Source organism: Carcharodon carcharias, chromosome 10 (genome assembly GCF_017639515.1).
Source record: "Carcharodon carcharias isolate sCarCar2 chromosome 10, sCarCar2.pri, whole genome shotgun sequence".
Lineage (NCBI taxonomy): Eukaryota > Metazoa > Chordata > Chondrichthyes > Lamniformes > Lamnidae > Carcharodon > Carcharodon carcharias.
In genome coordinates this window covers 126,967,410-126,985,366 of record NC_054476.1, presented here as the reverse complement: position 1 = coordinate 126,985,366, position 17,957 = coordinate 126,967,410, and the positions used below count along the sequence as shown (strand labels likewise).

Genomic DNA, 17,957 nt, shown 5'->3' with positions numbered 1-17,957 from the left:
TTGATCATCAGTAATGCAATGGAAGGGGTCATCAACAGTGCTGTCAAGCGGCACTTGTTCAGCAATAACCTGCTCACATGCTCAGTTTGGGTTCCGCCAGGGTCACTCAGCTCCTGACCTCATTACAGCTTGGTTCAAACATGGATAAAAGAGCTGAACTCCCAAGATGAGGTGAAAGTGGCTGCCCTTGACATCATGGGAACATTTGACTGAGTGTGGCATCAAGCAGCCCGAGAAAAACTAGAGCCAATGGCAATTAGAGGGAAAACTTTCCACTGGTTGGAGTCATACCTGGCACAAAGGAAGATGGTTGTGGTTCTTGGAGGTCAGTCATCTCAGCTCCAGGACATCACTGCAGGAGTTCCTCAGGGTAACGTCCTCGGCCCAACCAACTTCAGCTGCTTCATCAATGACCTTCCTTCCATCATAAGATCAGAGGTGGGGAAGTTCGCTGATGATTGCACAATATTCAGCACATTCGCAACTCCTCAGATACTGAAGAAGTCCAAGTACAAATGCAGCAAGACCTGGACAATATCCAGGCTTGGGCTGACAAGTGTCAAGTAAGATTTGTGCCACACAAGTGCCAGGCAATGACCACCTCCAACAAAAGAGAATCTAATCATCACCCTTTGACATTCAATGGCATTACCATCACTGAGTCCCCCACTATCAACATTCTGGGGATTACCGTAGACCAGATACTGAACTGGACTAGCCATATAAATACTGTGGCTACAAGAGCAGGTCAGAGGCTAGGAATCCTGTGGTGAGTAACTCACCTCCTGACTCCCCAAAGCCTGTCCACCATCTACAAGGCACAAGTCATGAGTGTGATGGAATACTCCCCACTTGCCTGGAGGAGTGCAGCTCCAAAACACTCAAGAATCTTGACACCATTCAAGACAAAGTAGCTCACTTGTTTGGCACCCCATCCACAAATTTTGCCTCCCTCCACCACCGAAGCACAGTAACAGCAGTGCGTACCATCTACAAGATGCACCGCAGAAACTCATCAAGGCTCCTAAGAGAGCACCTTCCAAACCCACAACTGTCACCATCTAGAAGGACAAGTGCAGCAGATACATGGAAATACTACCACCTGGAAGTTCCCCTCCAAGTCACTCACCACCCTGACTTGGAAATATATCGCTGTTCCTTCATTGTCATTGGGTCAAAATCCTGGAACTCCCTTCCTACCAGCACCTTGGGTGTTACTTTAGCACATGGACTGCAGCAGCTCAAGAAGGCAGCTCACCACCACCTTCTCAAGGCCAAATAGGCATGGGCAATAAGTGCTGGCCCAACAAGCAAAGCCCACATCCCCTGATCAAATAAAAGAGAAAGACTTATGGATTTCCTTGTATATTGCCTGCCAGCCTCTTCTCACACTGTCTCTTTGCTTCTCCTCCTTTCTTTTTCATTTCTCATCTGAACTTTCTATATCAGCATAGCTCTCACTGGGCTAACTTATTACAAATTATGATCTCTAAAGAGAAAAACCACAAAAATGAATGACACTGAGATGAGAAACCAGAGTTCATGTGACTTTATTGTATATTTTATATAATCAAGATTTTAATTTTCATACAATTGAGCTTTCACAGAAATAAACATATTGAAAGGACAATTCTACCAAGCTGCCTTGGACTGATGACCAGCCACTGTATTCCAACCTGATTCATCACAATCATTCAGAATATGAATGAGACTCATTTTCTAACCCATGCAGATTTATACCCAAATTAATAAATGGGCCCAATCATTAATGTACGAACAAGTGTTACAAATCATGTGCATATGGAGAAAAAGGATCAACCATCAGAGTTAGTGAAGGATCTGCCTCTAAGAAACCAGTAACAATCTACAGCCAATGGTTCACACAGTGTGAGGGGGAGGAACTATCAGTGGGGACATAGAGAGTGAGGGGGCTGGAGCTGCAGCCATTGGTCTGCATTATAAACTCATTGTTAATCTGATGATTGGTTATTTATCACATTGTAAATCTTACCTTTGTATTTCCAATAAATATAGTCTTTAGGTGGGCATGAGGATAGTTTTCAGCCAAAATCTGTCACAGGGAGTCAACCTGACAAAGCATCTGCTGTGAAGCTGGTTCGATAACAGGTCACAGCAGAACTGACATAAAATGGACAATAATAAATTAGATCAGGTGAAAAGATCCATGAAAGTAATGAACTCAAATGAGAATCTTTATCTTTCTAATATTAAATAGCATCTGAGGTATAAACCCATCAGATTTATTCCCTGCTCTCAATGTTTGGTTACCGACAGCGTATGATTGAAGCTGGATGCCAGTGTTTACGCAGAGTCTGATTATAGCAGTTACAATGACCAACCTCTGTGTCCTTAAGTGAATATTAGGTATTCAATCTCATGCAAGTCTCTGCACATGATCACAGTTCAGATATTCTGAAGGCTGTACGATGGTTATCATTATCTACTACGGATCAATGAAATATATTCTATTTTGAAACTGATGATCAGAGTGCAGTTTGTAATTGGCAGTATTCACCACACCAGGAATGCAACAATTCCTGTACAGGGTGGATGTAAGTCATTTGTTTTTATATATATATATATATTTTTATGAAAAGCTTACTGCCCCGTTAACTTGTCTGTAGAATTGCACTCTCAAGAGCATTACTTCACATTTCCTCATCGTCAAGTAACCAGATTTGAAGAGATTAAACAGATTTGTATCAATTTGTCAAAGGTCTATGGTTTGGTCCAGGTGAGAGCTATTGGGTCAAGATTAAAGGAGGGGGAGAACAGTTGAGAAAGAGACAATGTGCCAAAAATTTAAGAGAATTGGTGAATCAATTGGGATACAATTGGTTATTGAGATTTAACTGTGACAAAGTTTGCATGATGAATAAATCTGCAGTGAATGCGACTCAATTGGCAGAGGTGGCTTGAGAAAGGGAACTGGGAAGGATAGTCAACCAATGACTTCTTGTCTGCTCTATGTAGTGAAATATTTGGTAAAAGAACACAATGTTGGAATATTGAACTAGAGCATCAGATAGAGAATTAGGAGGTTATGTGGTGGCTCGACAATGCACTGGTCAGACTGTACATGGAATATTGTGCTCAATTCAGGTCCCTGAACTTCAAAAACTAATGCATTAGATAGGGTGCAGAGAGACACAAATAATTAATCCCAGTGTTTATATATTGAGGATGTGAAAAGGCCCTCAGGCTTATGTGTACTCTCCTTGAGCCTTGTATGATTTCATCCTCGTGCCAACTCTCTCTGCCTCTTACCTCCTGGGACAAGTAAAAAAATCAGGCAATCAGAGCATGTGAAAAGTGAATGAGTTGCGAGAAAACCTCAGAAAGAACTCTAAAGAGAGAGAGTGATTGTGGGAAGTCTCACTGAGAAATATCACATTTTAAATCTTATAGATAAGATAAATCAGATGTTGTTGATCAATTTTAAATAGGAAAAGCAGTGCATTTAGCTATTGAGAAATCATTTTCAGAAACATTAGAAATAATTTCTTCACTAAAATATATTGTTAGAAACCATTTCCCAGACAGTGTAACAGGACTAAATTGGGAGCATTCAATATGCTGCTCGGCAGTATAATGGGAGAATGACAGTGTTAGTGGGATGGGTTTCAATGGAAAAGCTAAAATATTAAAATATTATCACCACCCTTAAATCAGCTTATATTTCACCTCTCTTCTATTTTTACTTAGTTCTGTTGAAGGGTCATTCGAACTCGAAACGTTAACTGTGTTCCTCTCCGCAGATGCTGCCAGACCTGCTGAGTTTCTGCAGGTATTTTTGTTTTTGTTTTGGATTTCCAGCATCTGCAGTTTTTTACTCTTATAAAATATTAAAATGATGGGCAATGGTGGGGCAGTTACTATATTAAAAGGATGGGCTTCAATGGGCAAGTTAGTGTTTTAATGGAACCAGCTATTGGGGGCCCTTTTGCTTAACCTGTAAAGATTTGTTTAGTTTGAGTTGGAGAAAGCTGATAAGTGACTTGCCTGAGGCACGATTGTGGATTATTCCTTTAACATTCATTCAATGGGGACAAGTAATGGAGGGAAATGAAACAAATCAGAATACAAAATGCTCAGAGATTGAATTGGGCAATGATGTTTGCTGTGTGGTGTAGAAATTGTTCCAAATTCATGTCCGAAAGTGTATCTCAGTTAGAAATGAAAATTGTGGAAATGTAAGACACAAATCTAGTGGCAATTTACAAAAAGCTCTTTGGATGAATCATCCCACATGCCCCTAGTGTAATATTTGTGGAGAGGAGTTAGAAACTAAGAAAGGTCACGAGATCAGACCTCTGCACTGAGTGGGTTTGTTCTACATATCAGCTATGACCACGAAAAGCAGCTTTTGTGATGTCAAGATTCCAGAAATGGCTCCTGATTTCCCAGGTCAGGTTTTAACCCAGGGGCAGATTTACTGGTAAAGATCTTTATTTCTGTGTAGAAAATGGAAAATGATTAAACTGTAAAAAGTAAGTGGCCCAGAAAATAACTGTAAGTGTTTAAGGTACCTCTCTGAACCTCTAGCCAAACTTGATCACCAGAATTTAGCTGAAGGATGGTGCTTCCTGAGAAAACATCTCTGCCATATATTATATACACATCGGAGATGATCACCTTAGCACCATTTTTTTTAAGGATAACAGTTAAAATTTTGCTTCCTGCACAGTGATATGAAAATGTATATACCCCAGGTATCTTACAAGTGAATACTCCTGTCTGACATTTATAGTCTTCCTGCCCATTGTAGATCTCCTTTGCACATGGAATTGGTTTATTTAGTTTCAGATTTGTTACTTTAAGTTGTATAGAGAAGGCTGACTTTTTCAGATCATTTTGATATATTAGTGTAGGTTGGGCACTATCTTCTTCAGGTCTTCTTGGTTCAGTAGCTCCTTCAGGTCTTGGTAGCGGAGTGTGATTTTGGTATCCAATAGGCTGGGGTTCTGAAAGAATTGCAAGCATAGATCATCATGGTCAGAATTTTATGTCTTGCGGGCTGGTGTGCGCCTGACCCAAATGGATGTGAAATAGTGTGACATGATGTCAGGCAAGAATCCTGATGTCATCCCGCACTTGCGCGATATTTCACTCAGCGAAGTGCGCGGCAGTTAAGCCCATTAACGATGCAATTTTACATGGCCCATCCACATTTATGGTTGGCGGATGGGCCATTCTCACAGGCGGCATTTTCATTTTTGCTCAAACCTCGATCCAGGATGGGATGAAATCTCCATGGGGGAATCAAAATAAAAAGAGTTGTCATGTTCTTTAGTCTGTGGAGGTGTGCCTTCAGGGAGCTCTCTCGAAGGGGCCACCCGCACCCACGGTTACGTCAGTGTTTGCCCTCTTCCCGCCCCCACTCTGGCAGCACTGAGATTTTCAGCACGCGTTTCACTGGCTGGCCGTTAACTGGCCAGCCAGTGTGAAATCACGGCCGGGGGCCTGTTTCCTGTCTGCTCCCGGGCCTGTCGATCGCGCATGTCCGACGACCGAAAAATTCAGGCCCATGTTTATCTGCACATCATAAGATTTAAGATTCATTTAACAAGGTTGCCTCCATCATCTGGAATTAAGTCTAACATTTACAGAAAAAGAGCAATGAGAGTCAATGGGGGAGGAATTGACAGGTAACCTGCTCTCAGATGATTGAGGTGAAAATTACAATTGTGTTTATATTCAGCCCTTCTCACTCGATGCCAGCCAAGGGCACTCACTATTCCGAGGCACTGCTTTTCGGCTCTTACCTTTACAGCCAGGTGGTGCGATGTCCCACCGTCCGTTACTCAGACAAGTTAGTGTATCCCCTCCCACCAGCTTGAATCCGGACTCACAGGTGTACCTGACTGAGGATTTGCAGATCGAGAAATGGCTGTTGTCCACAACAGGGACGAAGCCACAGGGGGTCACTGTAAAGGGAACAAACCAGTAGCTAATTAGGAGAAAGGAAGCCTAGAGCTACTGAGAATATTGAATTGTTGCACACATCCAACGTTCTGACCACTAGAAAATAAAACAAGCAAATTAGTGAAGAGGACATAAAAGAAATAGATGCAAAGTGAATCACCGTGGTATGGATGATGTGGGAAATGGAGACAGCTTCAATTCCATTGAGTATTTGCCACATTTAAGAACATAAGTAAATGTGAAATAAGAAAAGTCCACCCAGTCAATCACTTCAGAGAAAATGGTTTGTTCTGACATGGAGCAAGCACATAACTGCGCTTAATCCCCTGAGGGACAAACAGTGGGGAGAACTGAGTGGCATTTTTTCTTGACCCAAGGAAGTAACAAAACAGATCACCAGCATAGCAATCTACTTGTATAATATCAATGTTATCAATGCTGACCAATTACATTCTAGACATTATTACACAGTCACAACTGAATAGGAGCATCCTTCTCTATAACAATCATCTGTTTCTATGTAATGGTAAGATATGTATTCTCACAAAGAAAGTACTGATCAGTATTTTATCTAAACCTAGAGAGGTTGGTAAAAACTACCATCTGTGTGGAGGTAAGCTATTGAACACCATTTATTCAGAGAGCGATTTGTAAACATTACTGTTTGATCCTGAAGACTAACAAAGTCATGTTAATTGTGGTTCAGCTGGTAGCACTCTTCTCCATGTTAGAAGATTGTGGCTCAAGTCCCACTGCAGAGACTTGAATACAAAAATCTAAACTTGTTATGGACTTGATTTTCCAGACAAGTTTCTTATTAGAAACATTGAACTTTATTTACAGGCTGTAGCAGCAGTTACATGCTTCCATCAAGCTCCACAACTAGAAGAAGAACTCCCCCTTTAAGGTTCCCCATTCTTAGAGTTGATTCGTTCACACTGTCATGTAATATTATACAATGCAATAAGTCTTAAAGCTACAGTCACTATATTCCTTAAAGCTATAATTACTTTAAGACTATAATATTTCAATGTTGTACTGAGGATGTGCTATACTTTCAAAGATATCTTTCAGATAAGACATTGAGAGTGACTGAAGTGATGATTGTAAAAAAATTCTTTAATGGGATGAACTTGCTACTCGAAAAGCCAGCATTTGTTGCTCATTCCTAATTGCCCCTGATCCATCATTTTGAACCACTGCAGTCCATATGGTGCAGGTACACCTACAGTGCTGTTTGGAAAGAAGTTCCAGGATTTTGACCCAGCGACAATGAAGGAACAGTGATATGTCTCTAAGTCAGGATGTCATGTACTTTGGAGGGAACTTGCGGGTGATGGTTCTCCCATGGGTCTGCTGCCTTAATCATGAATTTGGAATGTGCTGTTGAAGGAGCCTTGGTGAGTTTCTGCAGTGCACTGTGTAGAAGGTACACACTGCTGCCAGTGCGCATCAGTGAGTCAATGGTGGAGGGAGTGAATATTTAACATGGTTGATGGGTGTCATTCAAGCAAACTGCTTTGTCCTGGATGGTGTCAGGCTTCTTAAGTTTTGTTGGAGCTGCACTTATCCAAGCAAATCGAGAGTATTCAACCATATTCCTGACAGGGGATCTTGGACATGTTTTGGGGAGTCAGGAGGTGAGTTACTCACCGCAGGATTCCCAGCCTCTGGCCTGCTCTTGTAGCCATAGTATCTATATGGCTAGTCCAGTTCAGTTTCTGGTCAATGGTAACCCTCAGGATGTTGATAGTGGGGGATTCAGCGATGGTAATGCCATTGAATATAAAGAGGAGATGGTTAGATTCTCCCTTGTTGGAGATCATCTTCACCTGGCAATTGTGTGGTGGAAATGTTAGTTGTAATTTATCAGCCCAAGCCTGAATATTATTCAAGTCTTGTTGCATTTGGACATGGACTGCTTCAGTATCTGAAGAATCACAAATGGTGCTGAACATTTTGCAATCATCAGAAAACATCCCCAATATTGACCTTATGATGGAAGGAATGGTCGTTGATGAAACAGTTGAAGGTGGTCAGGCCTGGGGCACTACCCTGAGGAACCCCTGCAGGGATGCCTGGAACTGAGATGATTGACCTCCAACAACCACAGCCATCTTCCTTTGTGCTAGGTATGACTGCAACCAGTGGACAATTTTTCCACTGATTCCCATTGACTTCAAATATTGCTAGGGCTCCTTGATGCCACACACAGTCAAATGCTGCCTTGATGTCAAGGCAAACGCTCTTACTTCACCTCTTGAGTTCAGCTCTTCTGTCCACATTCAACAAAGGCTGTAATGAGGTCTGGATTTGAGTGGCCCAGGGCAAATTCAAACTGAGGATCAATGAGCAGCTTATTGCTGAGTAAATACCGCTTCATAGCACTGTGAACAACACCTTCCATCACTTTGCTGATGATCGAGAGTCGACTGATGGGGTGGAAATTGACCTGATTGAATTTTTCCTGCTTTTCTTGGACCAGGCATACCAGGGTAATTTTCTACATTGCCCGGTAAATGCCAATGTTGCAGCTGTACTAGAATAGCTTGGTTAGGGGCTAGTTCTGGATTGCAAATCTTCAGTATTATCATCAGAATGTTCTCAGGGCTCATAGCCTTTGCATTATCCAGTGCCTTCAGCCTTTTCTTGATATTGCATGGAGTGAATCGAATTGGCTAAAGACTGACGTCTGTGATTTTGGGGACCTCAGGAGGAGGCCGAGGTGGATCATCCACTCAGCACTTCTGCCTGAAGATGGTTGTCAATGCTTTGACTTTTGAAATAGAGATGGGGATATTTGTGGAGTCTCCTCCTCCTTTAGTTGTTTAATTTTCCACCACAACTCATGACTGGCTGTAGCAGGGCTGCAGAGCTTTGATCTGAGCCATTGGTTATGGAATTGCTTAGCTTTGTCTATCACATACTGCTTTTGCTGTTTAACAAATAGTCCTGTGTTGTAGCTTCACCAGGTTGTCATCTCATTTTTAGATATGCCTGTTGCTGCACCTGCACCCTTTAACCAGAGTTGAGTCCTTGACTTGATGGTAACAGCAGAGTAAAGAATATTCCGTGCCTTGAGGTTACAAGGGGAGAAACTAAAGATGGAGAGTAAATAGGTTGAGAGAGCTGTGCTATAAATTGTCAGGAAAATGTAGGTGACATGAATGGGTTCAAGAGAGAATTAAATGCTTCTGGGGTGAGAAGAGATTGAGTGATTGAATGAGATGATGAAGGTATAAGGTGAGACAATGACTCAGTGGGTTTGAATGATAGAACAAAGAGGTGAATAGGTGACCTGATCTATATTAATAAGTCTAAATTTCCTGATTCTGAAGATATTGCCCTTAACTCCATTGACCCCTCAGTTTTGTGATCCCTGAATCACTTGAGCAAATAGAAAAAGTTGTTAATGGAGTTCAGATTTCCAGCTCTCAGTTTCTCCTTACTTTTTTCTTACAGCAGCGGATTTGGTTAGTTTTATGTTCAAATGTACATGAACTGTAATGTCAGCTTTCTGAAGGCTGGGCCCAATCCTGTAACAACGTACCTTGTACATCCTCCTTCCAGGCACTCAGGTCTACCTGTGGTATCTGGCCGCAGTTTACATATCCTCGTGGGAATTTTTGGAACGTAAAGGCATCCCGAGGAAGAAATTGAATCCTGGTGTTATCACAGATTATCCTGGACATGGAGATTTGAGTAAGAGCCTGACGTTGGCCAGGAGTAAAAACTCCTCTATTTTCCCACCAGTGTCTGAAAAACAAAGGGAAACATTATGGTTAAGTCCCTGAAAAGTACAGATCAGACCTGTTGACAGCAAATAGTCCATCTGCGTTCCTGAGTATAGGAGCTGGACAACAGAGAAGGCTGGGAGGGGGAAGCTATTTACTGACCCCGACATCAGGCAGTAGTGTGTCACAAGCAATAGTGAAACAGCTGCTCATTTTACAGCCCATTTTGAATTTTCTCTCTACCCTGTTCTTGTTTTTATAAGCTGTTCATTTGTGAGATTTTCCTCTTCTGATCAAAGACCAGATCTGATCAGATCCTCCACAAATGTTGCTTAACCTGCTGAGTGCTTTCAGGAAGAAATATGTAGGGGAGCAGTTCATCACATTTGTAAGCTGATACCTGTAGTTAGATGTTCATTTCAAACAAGCTAACACCCTGTTGTGTACTTATTTCTTTGATCCCCAGGTGGCTCCTTAAACCATACTTTTAAATCAAAGCCTTTACGACGATATAGATAATATTAACTCTGGGCTTAGAAGCATTGGCCAGCAGACAGAATGCTTAGCCATTCCTGCCGGCAGGAAGACTGACCCATACCATGTGCCTGGCCTCATTACCATGCTATTGGCAAGTGCACACCCAGGCCAGCTGCTTTTTTATGGGATGCGAGTGTCATTGGCAAGACAGCATTTGTTGCACATCCTTAATTGCCCTTAAGAGGGTGGTGGGGAGCCACCTTCTTGACCTGTTGCAGTCCATGGTGTAGGTACACCCACAGTACTGTTGGGGAGGGAAAGGGAGAGGAAGGTGCCCTTCTGCAACAGAGTCCTATGTGCACCTTAGGGCTCTGGTTTGCACTCAGTACTGAGGCTTCTTCCTAAATCAGGTGGGCACCTGGACTGCTCGAGAAGCTCCCCGGAAAATTGAGGGTGGATGGGATTGGAGCAGTAACTGGAGCACTGGGACTTTAGGGCTGCTACTGACCTCTTGCCACAGGCATACCAAGTTAAAATCAGCCTTAATATCTCCAGCTTTTGGCATTTTTATCATGGATGTATCTCACTCTCTTTGGATTTGTTTTACTTTTCCAATGAACTGTTGCCCAGCCATTTACCGTGAGGTTGTTTCCACTTCATCTTCCAGCTTCCTCAGGAGATTGAGTGATTAAACTAGTTGGGGTCCTCATGGCCTGGTGGGTCTCTAATTGAGTGACACATGCCACATTTATGGAGAGGAAAAGGCCAGTGATCAAATCTTTCTTATTTTTTACTCTTTCATGGAATGTGGGCATTGCTGGCTAAGCCAACATTTATTGCCTATCCTTAATTGCCCTTAAGAAGGTGGTGGTGAGTTGCCTTATTGAACTGCTGCAGTCCATGTGGTGTAGGTACACCCACAGTACTGTTAGGAAGGGAGTTCCAGGATTTTGACCCAGCGACAGTGAAGGAACAGCGATATATTTCCAAGTCAGGATGGTGAGTGGCTTGAGGGGAACTTCCAGCTGATGGTGTTCCCATATGTCTGCTGCCCTTCTCCTTCTAGATGATAGAGGTCGTGGGTTTGAAAAGTGTCTTTGAAGGAACTTTGGTGAGTTCCTGCTGTGCATCTTGTAGATGGTACACGCTGCTGCCACAGAGCGTCAATAGTGAAGGGAGTGAATGTTTGTGGATGGGGTACCAATGAAGTGGGCTGCTTTGTTTCAGATGGTGTCCAGCTTCCTGAGTGTTGTTGGAGCTGCACTCATCCAGGCAAGTGGAGAGTATTCCATCACACTCCTGACTTGTGCATTGTAGATAGTGGATAAGTTTTAGGGAGTCAGGAGGTGAGTTACTCGCTGCAGGATTCCTGGCCTCTAACCTGCACTTGTAGCCACAGTATTTGTATGGCTAGTCCAGTTCAAACTTTAGTCAATGGTAAGCCCCAGGTGTTGATAGTGGGGATTCAGTGATGATAATGCCAATGAATGACAAGGGGTGATAGTTAGGTTCTCTTTTGTTGGAGTTGATCATTGCCTGTCACTTGTGTGGAATGAGTATTACTTGCCACCTGTCAGCCCAAGCCTGGATGTTGTCCAGGTCTTGCTGCATTTGGACATAGACTGCTTCAGTATCTGAGGAGTCGCAAGTGGTGCTGAACGTTGTGCAATCATCAGCGAACATCCCCACTTCTGATCTTATGATGGAAGGGAGGTCAGTGATGAAGATGAAGATGGTTGGGCCGGGGACACTACCCTGAGGAACTCCTGCAGTGATGGAAAACCATCATCACAATCTCAACTTGTTGTGCTACACAACAGAACTAATGACTGACTGAATCCCTTACCACCCAGGCTGGGAGATTGCAGTGTCAGGCAGCTCTCGGTCTTTGATCTCCAATCCCTTTATTGTGAAGTGTAAACCCACAACTCAATGAATGTCAAAGCTTTCAGATACTGTGCAGGTAAACTTGTGCATTACCTGTCTCCATTTCTCAGGTTCTTGAATTGCTGTCCTATTAAACAGGACAACAAAGGGCCCACCCTGCCACCTTCCACAAATGGTTCGGAGATTCCTCCCATCCACACATCGATGTTGTCTGGTGTTCCATACAAGTTAATGAGTTTCTTTGCCAATGTCGGATTTTTGAGGACTTTAGCAAACTGATAATAAGTCTTGGGTTGTGAAAGGCCACAGAATTTCCGCCAAGCATTGTAACCTGTGAAATTCAGAGAGCAAAATGTAAAAATACACATGTCAACTACTGTGTGTTAGTTATAAGAGAGACAATAAACAATAAACTTTGTTTTTTTGCTGCAGAAATCTTGAGGTTTGAATGTTTGTTGGGGTAATCTGCTGCTAGGACTCTGGCAATGCCTTTCTGAAGATAACTAAGCAGAGCTTTGTAGAATGTTCTGGAGGGTTTCTCCCCTTCTGTTCTCTCAGCATAACCAGTGAGAGATGTGTGTGGGGGAATTGAATGTTTTCTGCTTAGTGTTTCCCTCTAGTGGCACCACCTGAGTTAAAGACTCAGCTGGTAGAGGGACTGTGAACACGAGACTTGTCACTTCATACACTGTAAACTACCCCACCTCAACTCATTAACCAATCCTTGAAGCCCTTTAGAGAATACATCAGCATTTTAATCACTGTAGTTTTACACAACTATAGGATGATTCCATTGTTGGGCAGCGTCTGGAACATGTGCTGCAAATGCTCTGGAGCAAAGTAATCACAAAACCTATAGTAATGACACTACAGTGATTACAGAATATACCAAATGTATCCTGTAATAATCCAACATGTGATAATTAATCTGCAGTAATCACAGAATGTGCTGCTATTTTTCTGCAATATGACTCCACAATCATCACAGTACAGCCATTTTTTCTGCAGTAATCATACCATATGAAAAATTTACTCTGTAGCTATTATGTGATAGGCAGGAACCATTAATCAGTACTCACTAGTAATCACACAATTTATACTATTTATTCTGTAGTTCTCCTATGCATCGAGTCAACACTTTGCAGTAATTATCTAATATGCAGTAATTACTCTGAAGTAATAATGGAGTATGCATCCTCACCTCTTCATTAGAAGGCTGTAGGGTGAAGCTTCGCTGTAGAGGTTTGAGCATATAATCTACAATGTAGGCTACAGGATCAGTGCATTATTGAGGGATTGTTGGTGGTTCTGTACTTTGGATGAGAAATTAAACCCAAACCCTCTCAAGAAGATCTAAAGAATCCATGGATTTACTTGAAGAGTGGCTTTGAAGTTCTCCCTGGTCGATATTTATTCCTTAACCAACATCAATAAAAACTAATTATTTGGTCATTTATCTCATTCGTGTTTGTTGGGCCTTATTGTGTGCAAATTGATAGTCACCTTTTTTTCACAGGATGTGGACATTGCTGACTAGGTCAACATTTGTTTCCCATCCCTTGTTGCCCTTGAGAAGGTAGTGATGAGCCACCTCCTTGAGCCACTGCAGTCCACGTGGTGTAGATACACCCACAGTGCTGTTAGGATGGGAGTTCCAGGATTTTGACCCAGTGACAGTGAAGGAACGGCGATATATTTCCAAGTCAGGATGGTGAGTGGCTTAGAACTGTAGAACCATAGAAAAGTTACAGCACAGAAGGAGACTATTCGGCCCATCTTGTCCATGCCAGCCGGAGGACACACAGGTGCCCTTTCCAATCCCACCTTCCTACACCCGGCCCATAGCCCTGCAGCTTACAGCACTTTAGGTGCAGATCCAGGTACTTTTTAAAAGAGTTTAGAGTTTCTACCTCTACCACCAACTTGGGCAGCGAATTCCAGACACCCACTACCCTCTGCATAAAAAAGTTCTTCCTCATGTCCCCCCTCCACCTTCTGCCACTTATCTTGAATCTATTTCTCCTGGTTCTAGAATTCTCCATCAAGGGAAACAATTTTATCCTGTCCACTCTATCTATTCCCCTCATAATTTTGTACACCTCAATCAAGTCGCCTCTCAGCCTTCTTTGTTCGAAAGGAAAATAACCCCAACCTCTCCAATCGCTCCCCATAGCTACACTTTTCTAACCCTGGCAACATTCTTGTAAACCTCCTCCGCACTCTCTCCAGAGCTATTACGTCCTTCTTGTAATGTGGTGACCAGAACTGCACACAATACTCCAGTTGTGGCCTCACCAGTGTTTTATACAATTCCAACATTATATCCTTACTTTTACATTCTATACCTCTGCCAGTGAAGGAGAGCATTCCATACGCTTTCTTTACAACCTTGTCTACTTGAACTGCTGCCTTCAGGGACCTGTGTATTTGTACACCAAGATCTCTCACTTTGTCTAGCCCTCTTAGTATATTCCCATTTATTTTGTAATCCCTGTAACTGTTTGACCTTCCTAAATATATGACCTCACACTTCTCAATGTTAAAATCCATCTGCCACTTTACCGCCCACTCCACCAACCCGTCTATATTGTCTTGGAGATTATGGCTACTCTCTACACTATCCACTACTCAGCCAATCTTTGTGTCATCTGTAAATTTCCCAATCATGCCCCACACATTCACGTCCAAATCATTAATATATAACACAAACAGCAAGGGTCCCAACACCGAGCCCTGTGGAACACCATTTGAGACAACTTTCCATTCGCAAGGGCATCCATCGACCACTACCCTTTGTTTCCTGTTACAAAGCCAACATTTTAGCCAGTTTGTTACATTACCCTGAATCCCATGGACTTTTACTTTCCTGACCAATCTGCCATGTGGGACCTTGTCAAATGCCTTGCTAAAATCCATGTACACAACATCCACTGCACTACCTCCATCAACCCTTCTTGTCACTTCCTCAAAGAATGCAATCAAATTTTGAGGCTAGACCTTCCTTTAACAAATGCATGCTGACCATCCCTGAACAGTCCATGCCTTTCCACATGACAGTTAATCCTGTCTCTCAGGATTGATTCTACTACTTTGCTCACCACCAATGTAAGACTAACTGGCCTAAAATTGTTTGGCATTTCCTTTGATCCCTTTTTAAACAATGGAACTATGCTTGCATTTCTCCAGTCCTCCGGTACCTCCCCTGTATCTAGTGAAGATTGGAAAATCATCCTCAGAGCATCTGCTATCTCCTCCCTGACTTCCTTCAGCTTAGAGGGGAACATGCAGGTGGTGGCATTTCCATGCATCTGCTGCCCTTGTCCTTTGAAGTGGTAGATTTTGCTGTTTGGAAGGTGCTTTTGAAGGAGCCTTGGCGAGTTGCTGCAGTGTATTTGTAGATTTTACACACTGCTGCCACTGTGTGTCAGTGGCGGAGGGAGTGAATATTTAGGGTGGTGGATTGGGTGCCAAATATGTTGTCCTTGTTAGTGTCGAATCTCATGAGTGTTGTTGGAGCCACATTCATCCAGGCAAGTGAAGAGTATTCCATCACATTCCTGACTTGTGCCTTGTAGATGGTGAACATGTTTTGGGGAGTTTCTTGCCACAGAATTTCCAGCCTCTGACCTGCCCTTATATTCACAGTATTTATCTGGCTTGTCCAGTTCAGTTTCTGGTCAATTGTAACCCTCAGGATGTTGATAGTGACGATAATGCCATTGAATGTCAAGAGGAGATGGTCAGATTCTCTCTGATTGGAGATGGTTCTTTGTCCAGCACTTGTGTGGCACAAATGTTACTTGCCACTTATCAACTCAAGCTTGAACATTGTGCAGGCCTTGTTGCATTTGGACATGGATTGCTTCAGTATCTGAGGAGTCACGAATGGTGCTGAACACTGTGCAATCATCAGCAAACATCTCCATTTCTGACCTTATGATGGAGGGAAGGTCATTGATGAAGCAGGCGAAGGTGGTTGGACTGAGGACACTACCCTGAGGAACTCCTGCAGTGATGTCCTGGAACTGAGATGATTGACCTCCAACAACCACAATCATCTTCCTTTGTGCCAGGTATGACTCCTAGATTCCAACAGTGACTACATTTCAAAAGTAATTCATTAGCTGTAAAGAAGTTTGGAACATCCTAAAGTGATGAAAATACTACATAAATGCATAAATCTTAAAGCAAATACCACCTGGTAAGTACTCCCCGGTAAATACTCTCTGGTAAATGTTGCCCGGTAAATATTCCCCGGCAAATACTCCTTGGTAAATACTTCCCAGTAAATACTCCCAAGTAAATACTCCCCGGCAAATACTCCCCAGCAAATACTCCCCTGTAAACATTCCCTGGTAAATACTCCCCAGTAAATATTTCCCGGCAAATACTCCCAGGCAAATATTCCCCTGTAAATATACCCTGGGGCTCTGACCCAAATTTTTAGTTCTTCTCTGGCCATGGGGGAAGTGCCAGAGGACTGGAGAACAGCTAATGTGGTTCCACTATTTAATAAGGGTTGTAGTGAGAAGCCAGGGAACTACAGGCCAGTGAGTCTCACGTCAGTGGTAGGGAAACTATTGGAGAAAATTCTGAAAGAGAGAATCTATCTCCACTTAGAGAGGCAAGGTTTAATCAGGGATAGTCAGCATGGCTTTGCCAGAGGGAGGACATGCCTAACAAATTTGATTGAATTTTTTGAGGAGTTGACCAGGTGTATAGATGAGGGTAATGCAGTTAATGTAGTTTCAGCAAATCCTTTGACAAGGTCCCACATGGGAGACTTATAAAGAAGGCAAATGCACATAGGATACAGGGTAATTTGATGAGGCTGATTCAAATTTGGCTTAGTTGTAGGAGACAGAGGATAATGACAGAAGGGTGCTTTAGTGTGGAAGCCAGTGTCCAGTGGCGTACCACTGGAATCTGTGCTGGGTCCCCTATTTTTCATCATTTATATAAACGACATAGATGACTATGTGGGGGGGTAGGATTAGTAAGTTTGCGGATGACACAAAGATTGGCCGGGTGGTTAACAGTGAGGTTGAGTGTCTTGGGCTACAGGAAGATATAGAGGGGTTGGTCAAATGGGCAGATAAGTGGCAGTTGGAATTTAACCCTGAAAAGTGTGGAGTGATACACGTTAGAAGGAGTAATTTGACAAGGAAGTATTAAATGAACAGCACGACACTAGGAAGTTCTGAGGAACAAAGGGACCTTGGCTTGTGTGTCCATAGATCTCTGAAGGCGGAGGGGCATGTTAGTGGGGTGGTGAAAAAGGCATATGGGACGGTTGCCTTTATCAATCGAGGCATAGATTACAAAAGTAGGGAGGTCATGTTGGAGCTGTATAGAACATTGGTGAGGCCACAGCTGGAGTACTGTGTGCAGTTCTGGTCACCACATTATAGGAAGGATGCGATTGCACTGGAGAGGGTGCAGAGGAGATTCACCAGGATGTTGCCTGGGATGAAACATTTAAGTTATGAAGAGAGGTTGGATAGACTTGGGTTGTTTTTGCTGGAGCAGAGAAGACTGAGGTGCGAAATGATCGAGGTGTACAAGATTATGAGGGCCATGGACAGGGTGGAAAGGGAGCAGCTGTTTCCCTTAGTTGAAGGGTCAGTCATGAGGGGACATAAGTGCAAGGTGAGGGGCAGGAGGTTTAGGGGGGATGTGAGGAAAAACCTTTTTACCCAGAGGGTGGTGACGGTCTGGAATGCGCTGCCTGGGAGGGTGGTGGAGGAGGGTTGACTCACATCCTTTAAAAAGTACCTGGATGAGTACTTGGCACATCATAACATTCAAGGCTACGGGCCAAGTGCTGGTAAATAGGATTAGGTAGGTAGGTCAGGTGTTTCTCACGTGTCAGTGCAGTCCTGATGGGTCGAAGGGCCTCTTCTGCACTGTGTG

The 17,957-nt window shown here is 43.0% G+C and overlaps 1 protein-coding gene across 1 annotated transcript in view; it reads right to left on the bottom strand.

Moving 5' to 3' along the window:
- Positions 1-1,534: 1,534 nt before the first annotated feature.
- Positions 1,535-17,957, bottom strand: part of LOC121283628 (eosinophil peroxidase-like) — a 50,287-nt gene continuing 33,864 nt past the window's right edge. The window contains exons 12-15 of the mRNA XM_041198405.1: positions 12,138-12,375; positions 9,497-9,702; positions 5,787-5,948; positions 1,535-4,985 (exon numbers count right to left, since the gene is read on the bottom strand). Of these exons, the coding sequence (XP_041054339.1) occupies positions 4,498-4,985; positions 5,787-5,948; positions 9,497-9,702; positions 12,138-12,375 (1,094 nt within the window). The 3' untranslated portion in view covers positions 1,535-4,497. The remainder of the gene's footprint in view (positions 4,986-5,786; positions 5,949-9,496; positions 9,703-12,137; positions 12,376-17,957) is intronic.